We start from the raw sequence: 27270 nt of genomic DNA, 5'->3' as shown, positions 1-27270 counted from the left end.
AGAGTGTAGCCGCCCAGGCCGCTCCGAGCCTCGTTTTCCTCACCTGTGAAGAGAGGGCTGAGGCCGGGCAGGGGTGGTGCTGCGATCCCGCCTCGCCTCTCATGTCTGTGTGTTTTTCCTTCCCAGGTCTTTCCCAGGGAGGTCATCAACTACACCGCGGAGAACATCTATAAGTGGGCCTTGGAAAACAGAGAGACGCTCCTCCGATGGCTGCGGCCGCATGGCGGCAAGAGTCTCCTGCTGAACAACGAGCTGAAGAAAGGACCAGCACTTTTTGTATTCATACCTTTTAATCCCTTAGCCGAGAGTCACCCTTTGATAGATGAGGTAAGAGCCACCGTGGGAAGAGGCGTCTCAGAAGCAACAGGCCAACCTCATTGACTTAGAGACTTCTCTCGTTCCACGATCAGAGTGGTTTCCCTTACTCGCTAAGTGGCTGCTGCGTTCCGTGGTGTCACTCCTTCCTGTAAGTGGGCAGGAGAGCCTGTGCCTTCTTGGTGGGGACCCACCATGGCCTCTCCAGCCACATTACTGACAGTGTCTCAGGTCTGGGTGAGGCAGAGCAGACGGGGCGGTCAAACCAGGCCTCTTTGGAGACGGGCCAGGTTCCCTCTTCCTGCGGCAACTGATACTCTGGAGAGGTGTGGAGGGAGTGGACAGCTCAGGCGGGGTTTACTGTGGCCTTGGGGGTGCTGTCATTGCAGGCATTTGGCCAGACTGGTGGCCCTGACCACGCTCAGTCCAGCAGTGGCAGGGTGACCTTGGGATCCTGTGTTTTCCTAACCCTTCTGTGGCTCACAGAGCTGATCGTCATCAGAAGTCAGCCCATCCCGCCTGCCTCTTCTGCGTGCGTTGCCTGTCTCTGGGTGTGAGTTTATTTTATGTATGGATCGTTTGAAGGCACTTAGAGCAATAACAATCAGCAGAGAGCGCCTGGGATTGCTCAGTTGGATTTATTGGGGGTTTAATTTTTTCCTTCCCTTCAGGATCCCTTAATTGGCCAAAACCAATTTCAGAAAGTCCGTGAACCACTGACCAGGCTCACCAGATGCTGCTTCTCCAGGGCCCTCTCAGGAGCCTTCCTGAGGGAATGGGGAGGCAGGACCCTCGCCAGGCCGGGGCCCTCCCGCGGCTACTCTGGACCCTCTTTGCTGACATGATTCATCACTGCTGGGGGCCTTCTGAGTGGGCGCTGCTCCTGTGGTTTAGAGGAGGGAAGAAGAGGAAGTGAGATGGCTCTGTCGATTCTGATTAGAGAGGACTTGAAGTAATGACTTCATTTCTTTGGAAAATCTTCACTACACAGTTATTTTATGAACTAAGACCTAAGATGCTCTAGTATTAAGAGTATTTAAAGTTGTTTGTAGTAAATGTGGGGTTTTCAACCAGCCATCCCCTGGTATCCATGGAGGTTTGGTTGCAGGACCCCCGTATATCCCAAACTCCAAACATGCTCAAGTTCTGTATTGTAAAATGGCATAGCATTTACATATAACCTATGCATGTCCTCCTGTGTATTTTAAATCACCTCTAAGGTTACTTACGATACCTAATACTGTATAAGTGACTGTTAGTTGCTCAGTCATGTCTGACTCTTTATGATCCTTTGGACCATAGTCTGGAAGGCTTCTCTGTCCTGGGGATTTCTCAGGTAAGAATACTGGAGTGGGTTGCCATGCCTTCCTCCAGGGATCTTTCTGACCCAGGAATCGAACCCCCGTCTTGTCCGTCTCTATGAAAATAGTTGCCTAAGTGCAGCAAACTCAAACTTTGTTTTCTGAAATTTTTTCCCCCCAATATTTTTGATCCATGTTGTTTGAATTGCAGATACAGGATATGAAGGGCTAACTGTACTTGAATTTTTGTGGGTTTGGTGGGGGCCTGGGGGTGGTGATCTGTTATGTCTTTGAATATAAAGTAGTACCAAGATGAGGCAAGAGGGCAGCTGGGCGCTTTATTAATCACATAGGCTTGAACTTTTCAGTATAATGTGCTGTTGGAGCCTTACCCTTTAAGAAGGACTGAGATGTTCTTGTGTGTACATGTGTGTGTGGGAGGGGGGGACCAAAACACTGGTTTTATCATTTAAAGTAACCTTTTTTATGCCCAAGAACTATTCGAATAATTTGTTTTTCTGTACAAACACATGTGTCTTAAATTAACTCTGTCCATAAGTATCATGTGTTATAAAATATGGGTTTTCTTTTAAATTGGAAAAGCACGTACTAAATGGTTTTTACACACACACGCACACACATGCACCCTGTTTAATGAAACAAAATCCTGAGTGACTTAACACCCTTTAACTAACCATGGCGGGATTTGACTTAAGTTAGTACAGTTCTGTTTTAGGGAGTATGAGTGCCTCTGGATTAGAATGTCTTGCTCATCTTTTGCATTAAACTGGGGCGGTGTTGGGTGGTGAAAGGTCCTGAGTTTGGAAACAGAAGAGTCCTGGAATGAAACTTGAATCTAAATGGCTAACACTGATCTCAGGGTAAAGCGGATCATCTCACCAAGAAGCGGGAGTGTGTACATTCCCCTGAGATGCCCTCTGTTCACCAGGTGTTTATCGAGCCTTTGTTACGAGCCTGGCTCTGGGCGAGGCTCCGGGGGACAGCAGGATAAATCAAGCCCAGTCCTGCCCATGAGGACCCCTGAGCCTGTGGGGAAGAGCGGTGTCTCGACAGACAGTTGTGAGGCTCTCTGGGAAAGGCTTCTAGGACCGGAAAGATGCGGAACCTGCCTCTCCCCAGGTTGGGGTGGGGTCGCCTCCACTGGTGTAGGGTCTTGGGGAGAGTGTTGTGGCTTGTCAGGGAGAGGAGGCCCTGACCAACTGGAAAGGCAGACTCGGGTCAGACTGTATTTGGTTTTACCCTCCAGAAGGGAAGCCATTGAATGTCGTTTGGCAGAGGAGCCTCATGCTCCTCTGAAATAAGATAAAAATAAGGGGTGGCAGTGTGGAGGCTCAGTGGGCGGGGGGAGAGAATGGCGGTCTGTGAGGAGTGAGGCCGCGTCGAGGCAGTGGCCGGGAGGATGCAAAAGAGACGCTGCCCAAGTCAGTGCTGGCCGGACTGGAGGCATGGGTGACGCGAGGAGAAACTGAGGGCTGGCTGATGTTTCTGCTTTGATGGTGCCGTTTTCCAGAGAGGGTGGTGCAGGAGCAGGAAGGCAAAATGGAGGAGTATGGTTTGGAACAGGTTGAATTCGTGGGCTCCTCTAGTGCATGAATTTATTTGGAAACATAGATGCCGTGAAATAGTTGATCTACTTGTTAGGTGTTTGGCGAGTTTTTTAGGCTAGACTGTTATATTTAAGAGGAAGAATGAAGCCCTCCTCTGGAGGAGTTTCAGGATATAAAGGCAGGTGACTCAGCTGGGGGCTGAGACTTAGATGCTGTTCCTGGTTCTTCGACGACCCAGACGTATGTTGTGGGGCGAGCGGCTTCACCCCATCATGTGATAGGCTGAGACGTCTCCCTCTAAGACCCCTTCTGTCTCCAAACAGGTGGTTCGGTGTCTGTTAACAGAGTGACATGATCTGAAATGTGACCCAGACCTCTCTATTAATAGCTCTAGGTGTGACAGCTTCCTGTTTATTGCTGTTTCCGGCCAGGGCTCTTCCTTCTGAATCAGACAGGATGCTTATCAGGCCTGTGAGCCCTGGGGTCAGTTCCTTGGTCCCCTGCCCCACCCCACGCCTCTCACGCACTCCGCCCTGTGTTTCAGATCACCGAAGTGGCCTTGGAGTACAACAACTGTCATGGGGACCAGGTGGTGGAGCGGCTCCTCCAGCACCTGCGACGAGTGGACACCCCGGTGTTCAAGTCCCTGGCACCTGAGCCCCCAGCCCGGCTCCCGGACCCACCGCTGATCACGGCGTCACCCTGCTGCAACACGGTGGTGCTGCCGCGGTGGCACTCCATCTCCAGAACCCACAATGTGTGTGAGCTGTGTGTCAACCAGACGGCCGGCAGCCTCAGGCCGAGCTCGGTCACCGTGCCCCAGTGCAGCTTCTTCGAGATGGCAGCAGCTCTGGATTCTTTCTACCTCAAGGAGCAAACCTTTTATCACGTGGCATCAGGCAGCATAGAATGCAGCAATTTTCTAAGTTTCTACAGCCCTTTCAGCTACTACACCGCATGTTGCAGGACCATAAACAGGGGCGTAGCAGGCTTCATTGATTCGGAACAAGGTGTCTTTGAAACCCCGCCCATTGCATTTTCTTCCCTGGAGAAGAAATGCGAGGTTGAGAGCCTGGGCTCTGTTCCTCACATTGAGGAGAACAGGTATCTCTTTCCTGAGCTGGAGGCAAACAGCTCGAGCTTCACAGGCCTGAGCTGCAGAACCAACAAGACCCTAAACATCTACCTTCTGGACTCCAATCTGTTCTGGTTGTACGCGGAGAGGCTGGGTGCTCCGAGCGCCGCTCGGGTGAAGGAGTTTGCCGCAATCGTTGACGTGAAGGAAGAGTCTCACTATATCTTGGATCCAAAACAGGCTCTTATGAAGTTCACCCTAGGTACCGTGGGCCATTTCCTTCCCCAAGCCTAACACTTTGCTTAACTTTCCATAGGCGACTGTTATTTAGGGATCTCATGACGGTTGGCTCTTACTAGCTCATTTTAAATCTTCACACTGCAGTCGTAATTTTTTAAAAGAAGCTAATTTTGTCTGTTAAACAGAAACTTCCTAACTCTGAATTCTGGACAAGTTGGTCACTTAGCCCTTGGGGGCTAAGAGTCCAGCATCCCAGATTGGCAGTGCCTGCCGCATTTCCAAGGTGGGAACCTGGCCACAGTGACGGGCAGGGTGGTGGCGAGTGGGTCTTATGGTAACTCCCCCGGGGCTGATGAACAGCCCTGCCAGGGGCTTCACAGAAAGCAGCGGAATGACAGAACTGCCTGGCCCCTTCTGTGTTGCAGGTTTAACTACATATCAGGGCCCCCAGACCTAATTTGTTCTGCTGCTCTTTTTTAGCAAGTCGAGGAATACTGCTATGACCTTGGGTGCCTAGATGGGAACAAGCAGGTGTCAAGTGCAATAAACAAGTGTCAGATTGCAAACCAGCAAGACCCACTTTGGGGGCTGGGTTGGGAAGGGGGTCAATCACCGTTCTGGGAAAGCCCCGCGAGCTTGCCTTTAGAGCCTGGCAGCGGCAGTGACCCAGCCCACATGTCCTGTTCCCAGGGCTTCGCTGACATCCTTGATGTGCAGACAAGGAAGTGCGAATTCAAAAGCTGTGTTAGTTCAGCCTTGGTGGAACCATGGGGGAAAGTCGGCGTTTGCCAAGTGGAGACAGGAGGAATGTGGTGGGGAGGGCCACCTTTCATTTTCAAGTTTTGGAGAGCATGAAAGTAAGAGTAAACTCAAAACCCCTAAGTATTAGTCACTTTAAGTGCTGTCTTTTAAGTCCAGATGAAGCTTGTTTCCTACATTAGACACGTTTGAAAAGACTTATGTAAATGGTGATTTATTTTTCCTACATCAAATTATATTCTAAAACATGAAGCCTCCTGAGTGTGTAGAGAAACCCCGTGAATAGTCACTTAATGAAGTGCGTCCACTTTTGATAACACACCTTGCTCCTCATTCATGTTGCCTGAAGTTACCTTTTGGTGTACTGAGTTTTCTTAAAATGAAACAAGCCTGTATTTTTAAAGTAAGCGTTGATTGGATTTTCCTGCGTCCTGTGCTGATATTCAAGCATCCAGTGAGCTCGTGATGGGTGCACGCTGAATTAAGGGTGATCTAAAAGAAGCCGTCTTCTGATTTCTTTTCATCTTCTGTATCTACTCTGAAACATCTAGTTCTGTTGTTCTCTGTCTTGTGGTTGGTGACAAAATTTGTCAAAGTCTTCATACAAAAACATCCAACGTGTTGTTTTGGAGAGGTGACTCTCAAGTCAGCCGTCTCTGGGGCAGTTTCAGAATTCAGTCCTCATTCAAATTAGTGAACAGTTCTGGGTTTTATGTTTCAAAAAACCATCTAAGTGTCATTCAGATGTTGATGACTGATTCTCTTTAGTATTCACTCAGCCTTCTTCCCTTCCTCCTTCCTCCGTGGAGCCTGCCATTGTTCACTAGGACCTCAGAATGGAGAGAGAAGGAAAAAAAAAGAAATGAAACTCAGATTAGTGCTGCTTCAGATGAAACAAAGAAATCTGAAGACATAGTCGTCGGTGGGGAGGGTAAAAATGTTGGTTCAAGTTAGGGTTTTGGATTATTTATGGGCCTTATTTATGCTGTTTTCCCACTAAATATAGTTGTTTATTTCTCTTAACCTTTTAATTAAAGAAGAAACTTGAGGAACTTTAGTAAAGGAAACACAGACCATAGCTCCTCACCCTCAGATGAATGAGTGAACACCTCCCACATTACAGTAGCTCGTGCAGTCACTGCATCGGTAGTTAGGCTTAAAGGTCTTGGTATTGTAGGTTGAAATCTCAATGGTGACTTGTTGATGACTTACTCAGTCTCTGGTGTCTTGTGGACCAGTGTTAGAAAAAAAGAGCGTCGGATTCCTAGCCCACGCACAGTAGACCATGAAACTCTTGTTAGCTAAAGTGCTGTCTGCTGAGTTACTACAGCCAATACAAACCCCCTGTCCCCTCCTGTGTGGATTTGTTCAGAGTTCTGCCTGTACATAAAGTGTTAAAAATGTGGGCCTGTGAAGCCAGCCCACTTTTTAAAGTGTCGAGTTTAAAGTGGGCCAGCTACTCTCCTTATACCAAGAGAAGAGCTGATCTCATTTTCTCTTTATTTTTAGAGTCTTTCATTCAAAACTTCAGCGTTCTCTACAGTCCTCTGAAAAGGCATCTTATTGGAAGTGACTCTACCCAGTTCACTTCTCAGCGTTTAATCACTGAAGTGACGACTGATACCTTCTGGGAAGTAGTCCTTCAGAAACAGGTATGGAATCGAGCGAGGCAGAAATCAAGCCATCTGTCCCTATTAAAATAATTTCCAAAGCTGCAATCATGGGTGGAGCAGTTGGTGCTGACGTACAAAAGACTGACCACATGACAGCCTTATTGCAGAACATGCGTGAATTACATGGTGCTTTTGTGATTGCAAAGCATCCTTAAAAAGCACATAATTGAAAACACCAAAAGACCAGGAACTTCCCTGGTGGTCCAGTGGCTAAGACTCTGAGTTCCCAGTGCAGTGGGCCTGGGTTCCACCTCTCGTCAGGGACCTGGATCCCGTATGTCACAACTGAGAGACCCAGGGAAGCCAAATAAGTAAATATTTTTTAAAAATACCCAGAGATCAAGGTTTCACTGTACTTTGTGCATGAGCAGCATTTATGGAATGCCTGCCGGGCTCTAAGGACAATGAGGACCCCCAGAAGCGCAGTAACAGCCAACTTCTTCCCACAGGACGTGCTGCTACTTTACTACGCACAGTGGTGCGGCTTCTGTCCAGCCCTCAATCACGTCTTCATCCAGCTAGCTCGGCTCCTGCCCTCAGACACATTCACTGTGGCGAGGTAAGGAAGCCCATGCTGTTGCACGCTGGGCTGGGTGCCTTCATTACTCTTCCTTCCAGCTTAGCCACGTGGCTTGCAAGGGTCTGCCAGTTTTCTGTGGACTTGGGTAAGACAGGGTTGATTGTCAGCGGGAAGCTGTGAGCAAAACCTCATTGGCGCCAGAGTCTTCCTGATGAATATTGAGTGTTCCTTGCATAATGTTGAGTGTGTTCTGCCCTGATCAAGTTCATCGGAGCACGAGGGTGTTTCTGTGGGAGCAGTGCTGACCTGTTTGCTTAGACAGCCCCCCAAGTAGCCAGCTTTCTGGAATATACATCACTGGGGCCTTGGCCCAGCAAAAGGGGGCCAGTCTCTGACATACTGTCAACCAGCCCTGGGACCTGGAGCGAATCTCTCCACCAGGCCTTGTTTCCCTCCTTATTCCTAAAAGGAAAAGGAAAGATTGGCTAATACCCACGTGGTATTCTAGTTGTGTGATTCCGTGGCACTGTATGTAGGATCTTCACTAAACAAGTGAATTTTAAATCACTGTTTTGTAAAAAACAATGCTCAAAGAGTTTTTGGATAAGGTAGGCAGTTGGGAGGGAAAATTATTTAAATTTAAGCTATATCGTCTTTCTCCCTCCTCCCCAAGAAAACCCCTTCAGATAGGTAGAATTAAATATAAAAGATCAAATCAGAGAAAGTGACAGAAAATAGAATATTGGATTTGCTGGTTGCTTTGAGAGGTGGAAACTTGCCAAATAGTGAAAGGAAGATGAACAGATTTCACTAGGTAAATGTGCAACGAAAATACAGAAGACCGACATACAAAAGGACAAGAGCTGTATTTTCCAGCATGTATGTCTTTCCTTTTGTGTATACTGTAAATAATGATTTAGAGCCACACTAGAGGAGTTACTGTGCTGTGAAACTTTTATATAGACACGTTATCTGATATAATCCTTAGGACAGTCAGTGGAACAGGTGTGATCACCACTCTCTTTTTACTGAGGATGAATCTGAGACACAGAAATATCAGGCAGGTTGCCCAGAGTCAAGCGACCTGTAAATAAGGGATCAGGATTCAGAATCAGGCCTTCATACTCCAGACCCTGAGAAATTAAAGTGGTTTAAGAGAACTGCTGAGAGCAAAATGTGGTTTGTATGTATAGTGGAATATTATTCAGCCTTAAAATTTTTAGGAAGGACGTTCTGTAACATGGGTGCACCTCGAGGATGTCCATGCTAAGTGAAAGGAGACACAGAAGGACAGACAGTGTGCGGTTTCCCTTGCGCCAGGCCCCTAGAGTAGTCGGAGTCAGAGAGGTAGAAAGCAGAATGGCGGTGGCCGAGGGGTGCAGGGAGGACGGGAGTGGTTGTCGAGTGGGGTCAGTTCCTGTTTTGCAGGATGAAAGAGCTTGAGACAGGTGGTGGTAATGGTTACACAGCGTTATGAAAGCACTGTGCACTTAGAAATGGTTACGATGGTACCTTTTGTGTTATGTATGTTTTACCACAGAGGAAGTGGGGGATGGAGGGAGAAACAGCTGAGAAGGACTGCAGTGTGAAAGAAAGGTCACAAAACAGACTTTCCACCTAAGAGGAGAGAGTGAATAAACAAGTAGGGAAATGATAATCTAGTAAATGTAAATTTAAACAATAACAAAATGTCATTTATGTTTATTAATGAATGCTCTTGAGTGGTAGAATCTTTTTTTGTTTGTCTTTGTTTTGGCCACGTCATGTGGCTTTCAGGTCCCGGACCAGGGATCAAACCCAGTCCCCCGGGCAGTGAAAGCAGAGTCCTAACCACTGGACCGCCAGGGAATTCCCATTGGTAGGATCTTGTGTTGATAAAATCAAATGAAATTGGCACAGTCAGATGTAGCTAATAGAGAAAGTAAATTGGCATAAGCTTTTTGGAAAACATTTTAGCACCATTTGTAAGAAGTCACAAAAATGGTTATGTACTTTTGACCCAGTTAGTTTCACTTTGGGGAATTAAGGAAATGGGACTCCCAGAGAAGCGTGTGCTCATCATTGCAGTGTTATTTATATCTGACAGGAGAAAAATGGTTACATAAATTATGGTTGAGCATTTGATGGGATTTTTACCTCTTCATTAGAACAATGCTTTTCATATAGTTAATTTTGAAAAGAATAGAATATGAAATACGACTGCTGGTCTTTAGAGTATGTAGGCATGGACACCAGAACTTGAATGGGAATGGCAGAAAGGAGGTCCTGATAAGCCCAGTGGGATTCTGAGGGGATGTTTACAAATATATTTTTTTGATTTTACAGTTTAGTTTTTCGTCGAAGTAAAAAATCAGGAGAAAAAGCGTTTGATTATAAACCACTTGCTTAAAAAAAAGGACTGATGGTCTCTGTAGCCTTTCACAGGGGGAGGCGGGAGTGCTGTTTTGTTAGTGAAACTATTTAAAACCGTTATGATTTGGTTATGTCATTTTTTTTAAGTGAATTTCATCCTTCTGGACAAATGCATGGCACTGATTTCTCCCGCTCCTAATTATACATTCTGAAAATTTCTGTCGAGTTAATGATTCAGAACATTTCCATCTTTTGTACGTACTGTTTGTGAATACTGACACCTGGCCTAGGTCCACTTCCTCCTTCTAGGATGTTCCTTTTGCTTCAGCTGAGCAGTCCCAGGGGCGAGTGGGCAGGCCCTCCTGCAGGTCCAGCTCAGTGCCGGCTAAAGAGGTGCCTCCAGCTAGTTCAGCAGAAAGCAAACGCACAGGTTGGGTAATTTAGCCCAGATAGCACTTCCTGTATTAGAAAATTAATGTAAAATCTGCTAAGAAAGTACAACTTTTTTGGTCTCTGTTTAGACTTACAAAATATAGACTGTTATCTTTCATTCCCAGTTTTCTTACATTTTCAGAAGCTTGATGTATTTTGCGCAGTGATGTTCTTCTTCCAGAGCTGATTCACGGGTTACGTACTTGCCCACATTCTGTCAGTTAGGTGGACTACCTGTCAGGTGTCAGGCTTTTTTATTTTGTTTGGAATTCACTTTTACTTTCAAGACGTTGTTACATTTCAGGGCTTCCCAGGTGGTCCAGTGGTTTAGATTTCACCTTCCAATGCAGGGGGTGCAGGTTTGATCCTTGGTTGGGAAGCTAGGCTCCTACGTGCCTCCTGGCCAAAAAACCAAAACATGAAACAGAAGCTATATTGTAACAAATTCAATAAAAGACTTAAAAATGGTCCACATCAAAGAAAAAAAAAAAATAAAAAGCACCCCACTGCCTTTCCCTCAGTGAGTCAGGTGAGCAGTTGGCTGTCCCGGAAGTCTCGGAGTTTCTCGCGGGCGCTGTGCCTGCCAGGGGTGTGCTCACTGCCCGGGGCCCGTCCGTGTGGCGCACACGGTGCTCCTGGTCCTTACGTTATTTGAGAAAATGCTTTCAGGTTCCAGGTTGGAATTTCCTGGGCCACTCTCTTATGCTTCCTGTTCTTTCCCTTTGCCAGGATCGATGTATCTCAGAATGATCTTCCTTGGGAATTCATGGTTGATCGTCTTCCGACTGTCTTATTTTTTCCCTGTAACAGGTAATGCTGAATTTTTTTTTTTTTTTTTTAGTATTTGGGCAGATGGGATTCTTTTGCCGAAAATGAAAGGGTTTGAGGTAATTCACAGAAGTGAAACGTAAATCATTATATATTACTAAAGTACTTAGAATAAAATGCATTGTTTGAAACATGTTCCACTAGGGACCAAGGGGGAAAGGGCTTTGGTGTTGCGGTGTCGGGTGTAGTGGTTTTAATCAATGTGCCCCTCCCGGAGTGTATTTGACACAAGCACGAATGTGGCCACTGGCACTGGTTCACCTTCTTGGCCTTATGAGCACACAGTGTGTGCTGAGATTGACAGCAAAGAGCCCCAGGTTCAAGTGGGCAAAACAGTAGCTCGTGGCTGGGCGCTCGGGGACTCAGGCCCGACTTGCCCGCTTCCGTGTGAGTCATTCATTTCTCATTGAGCCCTGCGGATGGCTTCCTCAGCTCCCTGGTGCAGGGAGGAAACAGGCTCTCCCACCCACTGCACCCCCATTCTAGGGCTCACAGAGCCTTCTCCCCGTGAATGTCACTTCAAGGGCTGTCACCTTGACCTCTTCATATTCGTCTAAGGGCGCTGCAAGGTCAGCCATCAGGGCACCCTGCCTGAGAGCCCAGGCACAGGGATGGGCTGTTAGGTTAGCGAAAGGACGCCGACCTGGCGGTCAGCGAACATGGATCCGGATGTTTTGGTAGAAAGGAAATTAACTCTTGGCCTTTTAAAGCCTGACAAACCACATGTTCTCTTTGTATAAATTCCTTTTTGTTTTTAAAAGGATGGGTCCTGAGAGACCCAGTCACATGGCTTTGACAATATCTCCTCAGGAAAAGCACTCGCAGGATGAGTTTAGTAATGCTGTCTCACTCACGTGTTTTTGTTTTCCGGCACTTGATTTTACTATTTATTGCAGCCACTGTCGTGCTTCGCGTGTTTCTCTAAGGAGAGTGCTTCCTTCGTGTGTACTGATTCATTTCCTTGGTTTTTCCTCTCTATCTCAAAGAATTTTTGCTGGTACACTTTCTGTGGTAGTAGGGTCTTGTCAGATCACGCACTAAAAACAGACCGTGACTCACCCCATTCCACCACTGTGTGGTGATGAGCCTTTTTCTTTCTAAGAAGCATCTCAAGTGCCACACAGTCAAGGAAACGTGGACAAGGACACAAGCAGTTTCACCTTGTGTGAGACAGAGGTGGGGTGTGGAGATTAATGCCTCATTTTTCAAATTTCAAGCCTAGTTTGAAAAAGCAGTGAAGTCATAACACCCAGCACATGCCTTTGCACGAAGGCGCTCCCAGCAGCTAGATGGTTTCGTGTTTGGGTTGGGCGCTTTTCGCTCTGAGGCCGCCCGAGGGAGTCGCCCTTGCCCTGCAGGGAGGGTGCTGCAGCCCCTTCTTGTTTCCCTGAATTGAAAAGTCAAGGAAGTAGGTACTGAATAGAGAAGACCGTCCAGCTCTAGTCCAGCTCTAGTTCAACAGCGAGCGCTTGAGAACCAAAGTCCTACTGCCCTGGGATGGAAATTTTCTTTTTTATAAAAGATTTATTTATTTTTGACTGTGCTGGGCCTCTGTTGATGCATGTGCGTTTTCTCTAGTTGCGCGAGCAGGGGCTGCTCTCTAGTTGAAGTGCGCAGGCTTCTTGTTGTGGCTTCTTCTGTGGCAGAGCACGGCTCCAGGGCACGTGGGCTCGGTGGTTGGCGCTCCATGGCTCTCGAGCACAGGCTCAGTAGTTGTGGCGCTCAGGCCCAGCTGCTCCACGGCACGTGGGATCTTCCTGGATCAGGGATCAAACCCATGTGCCCTGCATTGGCAGGCGGGTTCTTTACCACTGAGCCACCAGTGCAGCCCTGGAGCAGAATTTTTTTCTTATTTCCTAAAAAGAAATGGTAATCAGAAGTGAATAAGCTCCTTTCTAGCTGGTCCAATGTGAATGTTCAGTTTACTCAGAAGGTAGATGGGCAGAGAGCTGACAACTCGCAAAAGAGACCGTCCTCACAGTCACATGCTTATGTTATCTTTCGTGAAGAGAATGTAAAAGTGCATATGCGTTTTGGTAAAATATAAATTTACACATGCACTGGGTTAAAATGAGTGCAGAAGGGAAGGTATCAAGGCGTTGATGGTGATGGTTTTGCAGGAGTGAGGCTTCCAAGTGGTCTGGTGAATGCCTCTTGTGTGCTTTTTACACCCTTTGCAAATTGCCCTCAATGAGCACGTTGGATTTAATAATCATGAAAGTGAAACCGTAGGAGAGAGCTTGTCATCTGCTGCAGTGTGCAACCTGGGCCTCCTCTTTCTCCTGCAGGGCCACCTTCCCACTCAGGGGAATCTCAGAGCCACTCTTGTTCCATCATGTCTTCTGTGTGACCTTTCACAAGGCAGGTGCTCTGGCCTGGCCATGGGCAAGCACATTAGAAGTAGAAGGGGTTTGTTCACTCTAGCATGGCCCCTGGGGAAGGACCTTGCTTCTTTAAAGGAGCAGCCTGCCCTCCTTCTGTATTATAGCCCATTGGCCAGTTTGCATTTGGCCTTTTATTACGTGCTAGAGGTGCATACGCGTGCTCTTGGTGAACTTCCAGGAGAGTCAGATAAACAGTGGGACCTTTACCACCACTCCTGCAAAACAGTTACCATTTGGGAAGCAACTTGTTGATGCTCTGTGTCCTTGCTGCTTAAGGAGTTCAAAAGTATTTTAGCACACCCTTCAGATAGGTTCATGGAGATTGTTCCAGACACTGAAAAACAGCATGCTTACCAGTGTCATTTTCTGCCCTGTGTCCCCAGATACACACACTAAGCTCTTTGCTGGGGACGGTTCACATTTGCTGTGTCCTCGAAGACCAGGTTGTGCTGCAGAACTTGGGGGCAGATCCAACCTCTGTTTGCCCATCCTCGCCTGCTCCTCACAGGGGCCAGGGAGTTCTCAGTTGTCGATTGAATGGCTGGGAGACCCCAATGGAGAAAGCTTACACATTAAGGAAACTGTGCTTTAAAGGAAGACATGGTTATGTGCTTACCCCCAAAATTTTAAAAAAATTATTCCATTTACCTGAAAGTTTCCATAAACATAAAATGGGGCATATCTGGTTTTAATTTCCCTGTGATTTTCTTTCATAGGGAAAGGGCTACCCTCTGATAGAACACCTTTTGTCTTTTCTTAGGGCTGGGCAACCTTCTTTCTTCAGTCTGTTTGTCAAAGGTGGGGCTCCAGTAACACCTTCCCCATCATGACAATAAAAAGTATCTCCAGGTGTGTGTTCGAAGGGTTGGGGTTACAGTCACTCCAGTTGAGAACTCTTGCTCAGATAATGTGTAATAAATGCTTGCTCAAGAGCCAGGCTGAGTGTTGGAGGTTTTCCCCATCTCACCCAGCATTGCTGATGGCCACAAGAATGATATGGTGGCGATCTGGCCCCAGGACACTCTTCCTGACACACCATTGGCTTTAGGCCTGGGAGCTCTTATCTTTCCTGGAAGGTTGTGAACAGAGCCTGAGCTCTTTGTCCTCAGAGGCAGACACACCTTTGAGATAAACCACCAATTACAGCTACCAAATTACAGAACCAGCACAGGGGACATCCTCAGCTGTGTAGAACATTTTTTTCCGGATGACATTTTCCGTGCGGACTTCCTTTTGGTAGGAAACAGCAGCTTGACCTTCGCAGGCACCCTGGTTTTAGACTAAGAACATAGGCGCTGCTGTGTGATCTTTCATTCCTTCCCCCTTTCTCCCCAGAAAGGACCTAAGTGTGAAATACCCTGAAGACCTTCCCATCACCCTTCCCAACCTGCTGCGGTTCATCCTGCATCACTCAGACCCGGCTTCTGCCCGCGGGAACCTGGCTGGCCCTCCCACCGCAGAGTGTCTTCAGAGCGAGGCGGCCCTGCAGCAGGGGCACATTGCCCACCTGGAGAGAGAGGTCCGGAAGCTGCGGGCGGAGATCGGCGCCCTGCAGCGGGCGCAGGCGCAGGTGGAGGCCCGGCTCGCCGGCGCCCGCAGGGACGAGCACCGGCTGCTCCGGCAGCAGCACACGCTGGAGCGGCAGCACGGCCTGCTGCGGCTGCACAGCGAGCAGCTGCGGGCGCTGTACGAGCAGAAGACCCGGGAGCTCGACGGCGTGGCGCGCAGGCTCCAGGAGCTGGCCGACGCCTCGGAGACCCTCCTCACGGAGAACACGTGGCTCAAGATCCTGGTGGCCGCCATGGAGCGCAAGCTGGAGGGCAGGGACGGGGCGGACGACCGCGTGCCGCCGAGCAGGGCGCGCTCAGAGCACCCCGAGCCCCCGGGCGCCCCCCGGCTGCCCACCAGCACCCCCCCGCCTGCCAACGTCAGCTCCACGCTGGCCTCCGAGAGGAGCCCCGAGAACCGGACAGACTGACTTTGGAAAATGACATGAAGAAATCAAAGGAGAAAACTGTACATTGGGAATATATTTATGCAAATTTTATTGAAATTTATTGTAAATAAAGATTTTCTCAGTGGTCTAGAAAATCAACTTGAATGTCATTCAGCTTTTATTGAACAGGGGTGACATCCCCTCCACTTATTGCACAAATTTGGTAGCTTTGAGACAAAAACAGTAGCACAGTCCATGTGAAGATTCGTCAGAAAAGTTAGTCCCTGTTTCAGTGGCTCAGTGTCGGAGTTCCCTCCCCATCCCCCTCCTGTTGCTCTGCCATGACACGCAGGATGAAAGGCTAACGTCCTGACTGACAAGTCAGGAAACTTGGATGCAACAGTTGGGCTATTCAGAAAGAATTCAATGAGAGGTCATAACTTAACTGAGCCATTGGAGTGGTGGCTCTGGTGTCTATGCTAAAAAAAGTAGCTATTGACAAAGAAGAACAGTGAGAGCTATTGTGTGGTTGGTCACCAGTCCTATGGGTCCTTCCACTTCCCCCGGAGACCCCGCTCGTGCCCCACTGTGCCCCTGACCCGGCACTGACACCATGCTGATACGCCTGGTGCAAGAGGCATAGACGTCAAGGGATAAGGACCCTCCAAGAGTGAAACTAAGGAGAAAGTGATGCTTCATCTTCTCAAAACTGAAACCACACGGGCATGGTAAGAAGCTCAGGGCAAACCGGACAGTCAGGCGGTGGTCGTTTTCAGGGTCAGGCTCAGGGACTGAAAAGGCAAGTGCTTCGGTTACTTGGGGGAAGGACAGACAGCCTCAGGTGCTGACCGCCAGCTGCAGAAAGTAGAGGTAGAAAGCCCGAAGCTCCGAAACGCGAGGGGAATGGATCAGACACCCCCACACCTGCCCCAGTTTTATGTCCTCCATTAGAAAGCACACCTCCCTGACCTTCCAACTGACCCCTTTAGAACCTCTGACACCCCCCTCCAGCCCACACCCTGTGAGCTGCCTCTGCTGGTCTCCAGTCTGACACTTGGCCATCCCCAGGTGGGGACCAAAGGCAGCATCTCCCCTGCTCTAAAGCCCGGCCACCTTCTAAGGATCCCTCAGTAGCCTCCTGTGCTGTCTCAATCCTGCCTTCAGCTCAGATTGTCTTTTAACTAGCTACCCCTCCCCTCCCTGCTAGCTATCATTTAAGGTTGGACCCTTAATTGAGGGGTACACTGCTAAAAGAAGTGTTCCCTAAGCTCTCTCCTAGGGGTTCTAGAAAGTTGGATTAGTTCACTTTTTTAGGGGAGATCTGGCTGGGGCCAGAGGAGCTGCCTTCAGCATGCCCAGGAGGCCAGAGCTCTGCGGGGGAGCTCTGACGGGGCGGGGGCAGCCTGGGGTTAGCCAGGTGCTCCCCACCTCTGCTGCCGCGGGAGGCTCAAGTGCTGCGGGCCAGTGCTCTGCAGCTCCACCAGGGCTGGCCTCGTTTATCCCGAGGATGTGGACACAAATCACCATCTAATAATCGTTTAGGATTGTTTACAGTGGTGTAATTAAAAACCCGAGTTCACTGAAGTCCACACAAGGGACACCGTGGAGGGGTGGGGGGGTGTCGATGGCCATCCAGCTCCTCATCTTTGCAAAAACCAAGTCCTGAACCTTAAGCCCCTTCTCCCCGGACCCACCCGCTTAAGTACAGGCTGCTTGGGGCTCCTGCTTCCTCAGGCACCCAAGAAACGACACTGGGCACTCTCAGAGCAAGGTCAGGGGACCCCCTTGTCGGTGGCCCTCTGAGGACAGTGAAACCGAGCAGGTGTATGGGAATCTGAGAGGAAAGGAAGCAGATCTGTGAAAAGAGCAGGAGGGGGAAACGAGGGCAACTAAGCCCCGCCCTCCTCCAGTGCAGAAAACATTAAATACAACAAACCAAAACCGCCATTGTCTCCCCTTCCTGGGCCACTAGGGTTTCGGATACCAGGTGAAGGCGGCAGCTCTGGTGTTTTCTAGCGAAGCCAGCGCTCTTTAAAGCCGGGTGGGGGGCGGGGCGCCCAGCATGCTCAAGACCACGCGGCGGGGGGGGGGGGGGGTGTCCAGAAACTGCTCTGCCACTGGGACGCCTGGCAGCCTCGGGACTCGGGACTCGTGCCCTGACTCGTCCTTCACCGGCTCCCAAGCAGCCGCAGCAGCTTCCTTGCAATCGCTCCACCAGCAACAGGGAACAGACATTTAACGACCTCATCTACCAGGAGCTAGCGGGGCGGGGCACGGGGGCGGGTCGCGCCGCCGCTCCCATTCATCGCTCATAAAGCAAACCACCAAGGCACCCCGGAGGGTCGGCTGCGAGGCTTAACACTGACATGTCACGTCCTCTGCGCACACACACGTGTATCAGAGGCCCCTGCCAAGTGCCATGTGGGCCTCACACATCTAAAGTCACCCTTCCCCACTATCTTGACTCAGCTTAGCCTTAGTTCGGACAGTCCCATGTGCTCTATGCGCGATATTTTTAAAAATCAGCAAAAGAGGCTTAAGCACGTGCTTCTGGGGCCTATTTACAGTTCACAGGCTTGTGAGTTCACGCGTTACAGTAGTAGTAGCTCCATCAAAAACAGGCTCAGCTAAACATTCAAGTAACAAAAGCGCTGCGGGGCCAAGAGCCCCGGCTAGGTCAGGTCTGCCCACTGCCTGCAATGGGCAGTCCCACCAGGACGCCGAGGGGTTGCCCAGGGCCAGCGAGCCCCAGATCCGGACCGCTGGGGCCCCGGGAGTCAGTGCATGCGATGATGAAGCCTGGCGAGGCCATGCCAGCAAGTATCAACCCTTCCTCTTAGGCGGAGGCATGTCTGTGGTTTCGCCCCTCCCACGCCTCTCCCGGCTGGCTACACACGGGCCCAGGAGCCTCCGCATCCCGGCTCAGCCGTGGACTTCAGGGCCGTTGGGGGTCAGCTTGGCCTTCCTCTCCACGCACGGTCCCTTGGCCGAATACTGCACCAGCAGGAAGGGCTCCTTGGTCTCGCCATCCCCTACGATGCTCTCCTCGTCCTCCGACTGGCTGATGCGCTGGAGTCGCAGGTAGCACCAGCAGCCCAAGATCAAGGCCCCCAGGGCCGCGATGGCGATGAGGATGACGATGACCGTGACCACTCCCGTGGTGGGGCTGTGGTCCATAATAGACATGGTCAGTGCTTGTGGGGGCAGGGGCTGGCTCCGCAGGAAGGTCTCGTGTGGGGACGGCTCAGCAAGGCTGGACCCGAGAGCCCTGAAAGACAAAGCAAGACGATGGGACACTCTGCTGGGGACCCTGATGGTTCACAGGCTCTCGCTGGGTCTTCCACTGGGTCTATTTTTAATCAGTTCCTAAGCCTGACGGGGCCCGCCCTCATCCTAGTGAAAAACAGGCCGGTTGGCGTTTGCTGGTTTTTTTGGCTCATGATGCCACCGGCGTTGTTTGCTCACCCCAGCTGCTTCCATTTAATACCTTCAGTGCCTCAGCTACCAGCCAGCCAGTCCCTCAAGCAGGGAACCTGAGAGGCAGGAGAGGCGGCACCCGAGACCTGTGACCCCACCATGGTGGAGGCTGAGAGAGCGTCTGTTCCAGGTGAATGACTGTTCTAGAAACCCAGCACCACTGGGTGTTTAGCAAGTGCTCACAGATCAAAGGAGCCAGTGCTTTGAGACAGCCAGAGACGAGGGATTCGAAAGCAGGGAAGTGACATCAGCCCCGACCGGGGAAGCATACAGCTCAGCAAGCCTTCCGGTACACCTGTGAGAGGGTGCAGCCGGTGACAGCCTTTGCTCCCAAAGGAGCTGTCGCTGCCCTGGCTCAGCAATACTTTTGAGGAGGGCACAGGGGAAGCGGGACAAACTGGCCTCTGCCCTCACCGGGCTCAGCGTCTAGTGCAAGAGCCAGACAGGTCAATATGCCACACACCTGTCACTACAAATGCAGGAAAGTCATGCTGGGAACGTAGGGGTCCAGGTGCCACCAGGCTAAACTGGGCAGGGCAGGCGACAGACACCTGGGAGGTGATGCTGGGACATGCGGGAAGGTCAACCCTTGGAGAAAAGCGTGCCTGGCAGCGGGCCACCATCTGCTAAGGCTCTGAAGGCAGGGGGGTCCGCTAGCAAGCGTGAGGAGCTGAGGGGGTTTGATCCCTGGACCGGGAAGATTCCACATGCAGCCAGTGGAGATCAGCTGGCTTGGGTGGGGGAGAGGAGGGGGGAGACAAGGACAGCCCCCTGAGGTTGGAGGTGGTGGCTCCCCTGGGTCCCAGACCCAGCCCTTTTTAACGTCTGACCACACATGGAGCAAATAATAGTAACAGCCAGGTGGTTATGAGAGTGCAGGAGAGCCCAGGGCGCCTTGGGCACAGGGCCGGCGCAGAGTTGGTGCTCAGCTGTCTGAAGCTGCTGTTTTTGGAGAAGACTGACATCAGTGTAGGTAAACAGCGATGGAAGGGGAAGGTGTCCCCTCCAAACAGGATGGAGTGCCATCCTTGAGCAATGACAGCCTTAATTAGCAATGATTCTCCTCCACACCAAGGAGTTCCCCCCACCCCACCCCAGGACCACGTTCTGGGCAGCAAAGTCAATGTCCCTGAGTCTGTCCAGGGACCAGGCCCTGAGAAAATTCCTGCCCTGCTCCCACCCCCACACTGGCAGAGGGGTCTGGGGCTGGAGGGGGCGACACACCTGGAGTCTGTGCCCTTCTTACCACCTCCCGGGCCAGGCTGCTGTCATCCCTCTCAACAGGCTCCCTGGTCCACCTGGACCACTGCAGCCAGCGCCCCGTCACTCAGCAGAAAGGCCCCAGGTCCTTACAGTGACCTTCAGGATCCGATACGAAGCAGCCCCAGCCCCTGCTCATCTCCCACTGACCCCACCTCCCTTCTACCTCCAGGCCTTTGCCCAGCTGGGTCCCTCTGCCCAAATGCTCTGCTCCCCTGGCTCAGTGGTTCTCACGTGCCCCCCAGGGGACATCTGGCAATGTCTGGAGACATTTTGGGTTATAACTGGTATGGGGGGGGGTTGCTATTGGTACGTAGTGGGTAGAGACCAGGTGTGCTGCTAAACCTCCCCCACTGCTGGGGACGGCTCTCCAAATAAAGGTCCCAAACAAACATCATGTGGAGACTGAGAATACTGCCCTGGTTAGGTCCGGCCCAGGCAGGGAGCCTTCCTGACCCCTCAGCCCAGGAAGCCCCCTTGGTCCTGCGGCTTGCACTCCCTCCCTCCCTCCCTTCAGGGCACCCATCTCAGTCTGCCGCCCTGGCTTCAGTGTCAGCACCAGGCTGGCATTACTTGCTCCAGAGGTGGCCCTACACACTTCTGTGCCACCATCAGGGCTGCCATCAGCTTCCACAGCTCTGCTCAGCCCGTTCTCCTCTCAGGCCTCCAGGTAGGACAGGTGACCCCTCCCCCCACCCCACCCCCACTAGAGCCTGCTGGCAGCACCAGGAAAACCCGTCCCAACCCCCATGCTCTCTTCCCACTTGGGGGCACCCGGAGCTGCCAGTCCCTCTCCACCCGCCCTCCTGGGTGTCCAGCGCCTGCTGGGGTGCCTGCCCCCACCTTGGGTTCTTGGACCAGAAGGGAAGTCAGTATCAATTCGGAAGGGGAAGTGTGTGTGCTTGGAGACTGGGGGGTAGGGAGCGGGTTCGGGGACAGGAAGTCAGAAATCAAACAGTGGCAGCAAGAACTTGGGGATGGGGCCCCCCGGGGGCCAAACCAGCTGGGCAGCCCCGAAGTGCCCCCAGAGTCCTGGGGGAGAACCAGCGGCCCCAGGACGGATGAAGAAATGGACGCAGAGGCAGCCCCAGCTCCAAGGGACCCTCCGAGAGGGGCGGTGACCTCTAAACCCTGTCTGCTCCCCCCACCACCGGCTCAGGCACCCCAGGCCAGGAGGAGGGGGCGGAGCCAGGTCTGGGCATCTCCCTCGAGGGAGCACAGAGCCCGGTGACCAGGCCACAGTCACACCTGGCCGCAGTTCCCACCCCCACCCCCAAAGTGTGTGTTTATTACTTCACTCCCTCCGCAAGTACTTCCTGAGAACCCATCTTTTACAAAATTTGGTCACGTCATCTCCTGCTCAGAACCCTCCCCGGTACTGGCAGAGAATCCAAATTCCCCTGCCTCCCCAGCTTCTTCACACCCTCCTGCCTCCCACCTCCCTCCCCAAGGCCTCTGCACTTTCTGTTCCTTCTGCCTGCGGTGTTCTTCCCTGCACGTCCCATGACTGGCTGTTTCCCATCAGAGGGAATTTTCTCAGAAGATGCCTCTCAGGGGGGTGGCCTCCCCAGACCTCCCAGGCTCCAGACGCCCCCCACCCCCCGCACGGACCACTGGCCCCGATCTTGTCTTACTTCCTCTTATTTCCCGGTGCTCTTTGCCACCTGACATTCTCTTGGGTCAGGAAAGGTGCTTTCCTGGCTGCCTACTCCTTCCCACAGTGGACCCTGGGCCTGGAGGAGGGTGCCATTCATCCTGCCCATTGCTGGAGCCCCAGCCCTGTTACCAGCACACAGCAGGTGCTCAATACTTGTCTGCTGGCCCACCACTCCAAGTTCCGGGGGGAGCAGCAGTCCTAGGCAGCTGGCCTAGGCAGCCCCTACCCCTGAACACCCCAGAATCTCAAAGCTACCACGGAGGAAGGACAGGCTGCAGCCTGAGCGTGGAGGTGGGAGTCACATGTGCAAGTGGGTCCCAGGCAGGCCTGACCTGAGCCCCCAGAGGGGCAGCTGTCCCCACAGGGGCTGTGGGGAAGGGAAGATGTCACCGAGATGCAGATCCCAGAGCAACCTGAAGCCGGCTGGTTCCCCCCCGCAACCCTCACGGCCTGGGCTGGACCCTACCGATGGCTCCATCTCTTCCGGGCTTCCCTCCTGCTAAGCTAAGCTGTCTCCTGCAAGTCAGTTGACCCCTCACCTTGAGCTAGGAAAGGACACGGGGCAGGACAGGGAGGATAAACGCCCAGGCTGGGTAAATGCCCAGAATGGTACATGGGAAACCCGGACCCCTTCAGAACACTCATCCAAGTGGTTAACACTTTATTCCACACCACCGTCTGATCCTCCTAACAAGCTGGCAGCTAGCGCTGCTTAGGGTTCCTATCTGAGTTTCCCAGGTGGGGACACTAAGGTGTGGGGAGCTTGAGCGGATTATCCAAGAGTGAACCTGGGCAGAAACATGGGGGATGGGACCCGAAAGTGGGGCCCAGCAGAACAAAGGGCAGAGGCTTCCAAGTGCAGGGGGCAAGGGGCAGGCCAGCCCTGGAGCCAGCGCACAGCTGAGGCACTCTAGGGGTGGGCAGCAGGCCATGCTCCCCCCAACCTCCACAGCAGCTCCTTGCCAGCTCCCTTAGTCAGGAGGGAGGCTGGCGCTGGAGGCCCAAGGCCATTTGGATCCCCAAACACACAGTGCCAATCCTCCGCCCTCCCTCCGCCCTCCCGCTCCGCCTCCCTGGGATCTCACTCACTGCTCCTGGAAAAACAAGATGTAAATGCCCAATGCCTGCAGACACCACCCCTCTGAGCTTGCCACCCGGGCCCCCCATCGTCCCTGCCTCGGCCACCAGTAAGCCAGGCATCTCCCACTATCCTGCTGTCCTCAGAGGCCCACCGCTTAGGTCTTCCTCAATGTAAGGTTGGCTGTGTCACCTCTGCCTCTTCAGGGGACCCCAAAATGAAGCCTTAACCCCACTCTGCAGGTCCTTTCACACACCCCAGGCCCAGTGGAGCCTCAACCTCCAACAACAACAGATTCAATTCGAGTCCCCTTCTTCATCCCATTCCACCCCTCCACTCAATATCATGAGTTACTGTGACTCAGCCAAGCAAACTGCCCCTAACGGCCTCAGTTTCTCCGCCTGCAAAATGGGAACGAGACCCTGGCCTCACCAGCCAGGCTGTGGGGAGGCTGAGAAGTGATCAGAAATGTGACAAAAGGCCTATGGAACCACCAGGTTTGTAGTCGCAAGGCCCCACACCTTCCTGGGTGTCACAGGGAGGACAGCGAGACCCCAGGGTGGCCCCTCACAGCAACCCCTCTCCAAAGGACCTGCTCCCAGGAGGGTACAAAACCGGGTCCAGGCCCAGTGCCATAAATAGCACCTTCCTCAGGGGACATGCTGCCACCTTCTTCTCGCTTAACTGGGCACATCACGAGTGTCATCCGGCCCAGCTGGACACCAGTTAGCTACCCCCGCCCTGCAGCCGCTACCTTCTGGGACTGTTCTGCTTACAGGGGGCCAACCACCTCCACACAGTTAAGCCATGCCCCTTCCCCCAGCAGAGCCATCTGTCAGGTGTCCCAACAAACCCCGCTTGGTCTCTTCGGGGGACCCCGAAACTGGGGTCATTTCCTGCCCAGTTTCTGATGAGGAACACAGGACTGTTGGGGAAGGTGGGGCCCGTCAAGGGGGCAAGTGAAATATCTGCTCTGTGCCAGGCCTGGGCCGGAGTCCGGACCCAAGGGAGCATCACATAGGCCACTGCCCTCGACGAGCTGCCCTCGACGAGTCAGGGCGAGGACAGTGGCGATGCGGATGAGAGATTAACTGCGCTGTGCCCAGCTCTGCGTCCAGTGTCACCTCACCTTCCACCACCCACCCATCACACCACGGTCCTCCCGAAGAGGAAATTCGCACCAGAACCCTCTAGGTTCCCCTGTGCAGAAGAGGAAGCTGGCGCAGGCAGAGCCCCAGGGACTGCCCCAAGGTCAGTCTCAGTCTGCTATGCCCGCGCCCTGTGAATCAGCCACTGGTCATTCTCACAGGCTGCCCCAGGGTAGGCCCACTTGCCGGACAACTTTGGTAATAACAGTAGATGCCTGACAGAAGTTGGCAGTGGTTACTCTGTGCCTGACACTGGGCTAAACACTTCACACAGATCATCACCTCTCAGCCTCAAGAGTCTGTGGCTCAGAGAAGTTAATTGTCCAAGGTCACACAGCTGGAAAGTAACTGCACAGGGATTCAAACCCACGCAGCCCCGGATCCAGAATCTGGGATTTCAACTCTGACACTCAAATGGCATATTATTTGACCCCCACCTCCCCCGCTCCCATGCTTGAGGGGCCAAGGGGTACAAGTGAAGCCCAGTCCGCCCCCATCAGAGCAGTCTGGGTGACTGGGGCCGAGAGCTCTATACTGGGGACACGGGGATGACAAGCGCCCGGGCAGATCCCGCGTGCCAAGCGCGGGCGACGTGCAGGCGCGATGCCAGGCGCGCTCCACGCACCCTCTCATTTAACCCTGCCAGGCAACTCCGTCGTCTCCCCGCCTCTACCAAAGAGCTAAGAAGAGGCTGGAGAGAGGAAGGGATGCGGCCCGGGGTGGGGAGACAGCTGGAGGGGGAACGACAGCTGGAGAGGCAATTCCAGTTGGCTTGACTGGGGGAGGAAGCTTGGGGGGGGCGCGACCACGAGACCCAGTCATGCCCACGCCTCGTAGTCACCGCCGACGGAACCGGGCACCAAACCTCGCAGCCAGTCCTCAGTTTCCCCACCTGCGAAGCGGGCGCCAGACGTCGCCAGGACCTCCTCTCCTACCCCCCGGATTCCTCCTAACCACCCCGAAGGCTGCCAGGATCCCCGCCTCCTGTTAATTTTTGAAAATCTCTAAGTGTCCCGAGGAGCCCCGCGGCCGGCCTGGGGCGCCGAACTGCGGGCCGCGGTGAGGGGCACGCACTGCGTTGGTGGTGGGGGGTACACTCGCTCCCTGCAAAGCAGCCGCCGCCGCCGCCCCCCGCCGCCTCCTTTGTCCCGATCTCTCCGCAGCGCAGCGGACAAAGAACCCCCGCCCGCGGGCGCGGCCCCCCGGAACAGACCCTCCCCCCGAAGCCGCGCCCCCAGCCCAGGTGGCCCCTCCCCCGCCGCAGCGACCCCCAGCCCGCCACCGAGCCTCCCAGCGCGCGCCCCAACCCCAAGCGGGGCCGCCCCTTCCCCTTCTGCAGGGCCCCGCCGAGCCCAAGCACCCGGCACCCGCACCCCCCGCGACCCTTCCCGGCTCCGCTCACCATGGCGCCGTCCGCAGCCCGGCCCGATCGCCCCGCAGTAGCCCCGGGGGCCCGGCTCCACCCGCCCGCCAGCCCGGTCCGGCCGCCGCGCACCGTCCGGACGCAGGAGCCCCGCTCTGCGGCGGGCGGGGCGTCTCCGGCTCCGCCCCCGGACGGGGGCGGGGCCCTCCCTGAGTAGCCAATGGGAACCCGCGCTTGGACGACTGGGCGGGGCGGGCCGGGGCGGGGTCACGTGCGCGCGAGGCGGGCCGCCCAGGCGGGGCGGGGGCTGCGCGCAGCTGGCAGGACTGGGGGCGGGGGGCGGGCTCGGCCTCGGCGCACGGCGATTCGGCGCGGGTGGGTGCGGGGCCCCCGTGCCCGGAACCCCCGCCTCCAGCCCCGAGAGGCTTCCCTTACTCCCGCCAGCAAACAGAGGGGAGAACTGAGGCGCATAGCAGGTAAGAGTGTGGCAAGCTGCCCGGGCAGGACAAAAGACAGGCAGGACCCCTGAGTTACTTGTCCTCCCTTGGAGCGGGAGCTGGTCATTCACTCGTTTATTAATTAGTTCATTACTGCATCATCCATCCATTCATTCGACGTTTGTGGAACGCCAGCCATGTACTCTGGGTGTACCAGTGGTCGCCGGAACACGAACAACACAAGCAAGGACCCTGACCTCAACAGAGCTCCCATTCTGCTGCGGGCTGAAAGAGGATTTGCAGCCTTTTTGGCCTCTTTTAATCATGGTTATTGAACGTAATAGCCCCCGCGATTAGGCCTCACCCAGCGCTAGGCCCTGTAGTCGCCTCTCAACACACTTCATGGAGAAAACTGGGAAGGGAGGAGCTGCTCATTTTGCAGTTGATGTTCCAGAGAACTGAAGTACCACAGCCCACATATAATAAAGACAAAATTGGAGGCCAGGCCGTTTGCCCTGGGAATGACTGCCAGTCAGTCCACTTGTCCACCCAGGAAGGCGGTCAAAGAAGAGGACACTCCAACCCCCTGTGGCCAGCTGGCTGTAAGAGGGGCAAGGATGGGTCCTTCAAGGCCTCTGCGGCCCAAGTTCCCTGGACCACCGCCTCTGGCTTGCAAGTTAGGAGGGGGCAGGTGGAGCACCTCATCCTGGGAACTGGTAATCTTGTCTGGAAATGTCTTTTCCAGTCTCATGTAGAGTCCTTGGAACTTCCCTGGTGGTCCAGAGGTTAAGAATCCACCAGCCAATGCAGGGGACAGTTCAATCCTGGTCCCGGAAGATTCCACATGCTGTGGGGCAATTAAGCCCCCTCACCACAAGTCCTGAGCCCATGGGTTGCAATTGCTGAGCCTGTGTGCCCTTGAGCCCATGTTCCACAACAAGAAAAACCACTGCATTGAGAAGCCCAAGCACAACTAGAGAGTCACCCCCACTCCTTGCAACTAGAGAAAACCCTTGGGCAGCAACCATGACCCAGCACAGACAAAAATAAATTAAAAAAAAAAAAAGCAGAGCCCTCTGGGAGAAGATGGAGGGCCCCATTCTCAAGGCCATAGTCACCACGCTCTTTCTGCTCCACCCACTCGGGGTTGGTGTCTTCCTGCTTCCAATGCACCGTGCTGTTTCCCACCTCTGGGCCTTTGCCTGTGCTGTTTCCTTTAGCTGAAATGTTCTTCCACTCCATCTTTCAGAGGGCCCTCCCTGATTTCCACCCAGTGCTGTTCTAGCCCGTGCACTGCAAAATTGTACATTTACAAAAGCATATGATATGTACTTGTCTGAAGGAAGGAAGGAATGGGCAGACTGCAGACCTCCGGGTCTGACCCCGCTGCACCCTAGCCAAGAGGCTAGGCCCAAGAGGTGAGCTGGGGGTTAAGTGAGAGTGAGTGAAGAGGCAGAGGGGCATTCA

The 27270-nt window shown here is 53.1% G+C and overlaps 2 protein-coding genes across 6 annotated transcripts in view; one reads left to right on the top strand and one right to left on the bottom strand.

The window, feature by feature from the left end:
- The window catches only part of TXNDC11 (thioredoxin domain containing 11), a 59905-nt gene extending 44363 nt beyond the window's left edge, over positions 1-15542 (top strand). For all 4 annotated transcript variants that reach the window (XM_061152845.1, XM_061152847.1, XM_061152849.1 and 1 more), the window contains 6 exons: positions 127-327; positions 3729-4521; positions 6768-6910; positions 7381-7490; positions 10965-11045; positions 14783-15542. In XM_061152845.1, the coding sequence (XP_061008828.1) occupies positions 127-327; positions 3729-4521; positions 6768-6910; positions 7381-7490; positions 10965-11045; positions 14783-15425 (1971 nt within the window). In that variant the 3' untranslated portion in view covers positions 15426-15542. The remainder of the gene's footprint in view (positions 1-126; positions 328-3728; positions 4522-6767; positions 6911-7380; positions 7491-10964; positions 11046-14782) is intronic.
- Positions 15469-25506, bottom strand: SNN (stannin). Of its 2 annotated transcripts, none has more exons than XM_061152850.1 (2): positions 25406-25506; positions 15469-18651 (listed from the first exon to the last, which is right to left on the bottom strand). In XM_061152850.1, the coding sequence occupies exon 2, from the start codon at positions 18567-18569 to the stop codon at positions 18306-18308; it is 264 nt and encodes an 87-aa protein (XP_061008833.1). In that variant the 5' UTR covers positions 18570-18651; positions 25406-25506; the 3' UTR covers positions 15469-18305. The 2 variants fall into 2 exon arrangements, with proteins under 2 accessions (XP_061008833.1, XP_061008834.1); XM_061152851.1 differs by lacking the exon at positions 25406-25506 and adding an exon at positions 25078-25099.
- Between the last annotated feature and the right edge of the window lie 1764 nt (positions 25507-27270).

Source organism: Dama dama, chromosome 10, assembly GCF_033118175.1.
Source record: "Dama dama isolate Ldn47 chromosome 10, ASM3311817v1, whole genome shotgun sequence".
Lineage (NCBI taxonomy): Eukaryota > Metazoa > Chordata > Mammalia > Artiodactyla > Cervidae > Dama > Dama dama.
The sequence above is the reverse complement of the archived record's forward strand: the minus strand, read 5'-3'. Positions and strand labels throughout refer to the sequence as shown.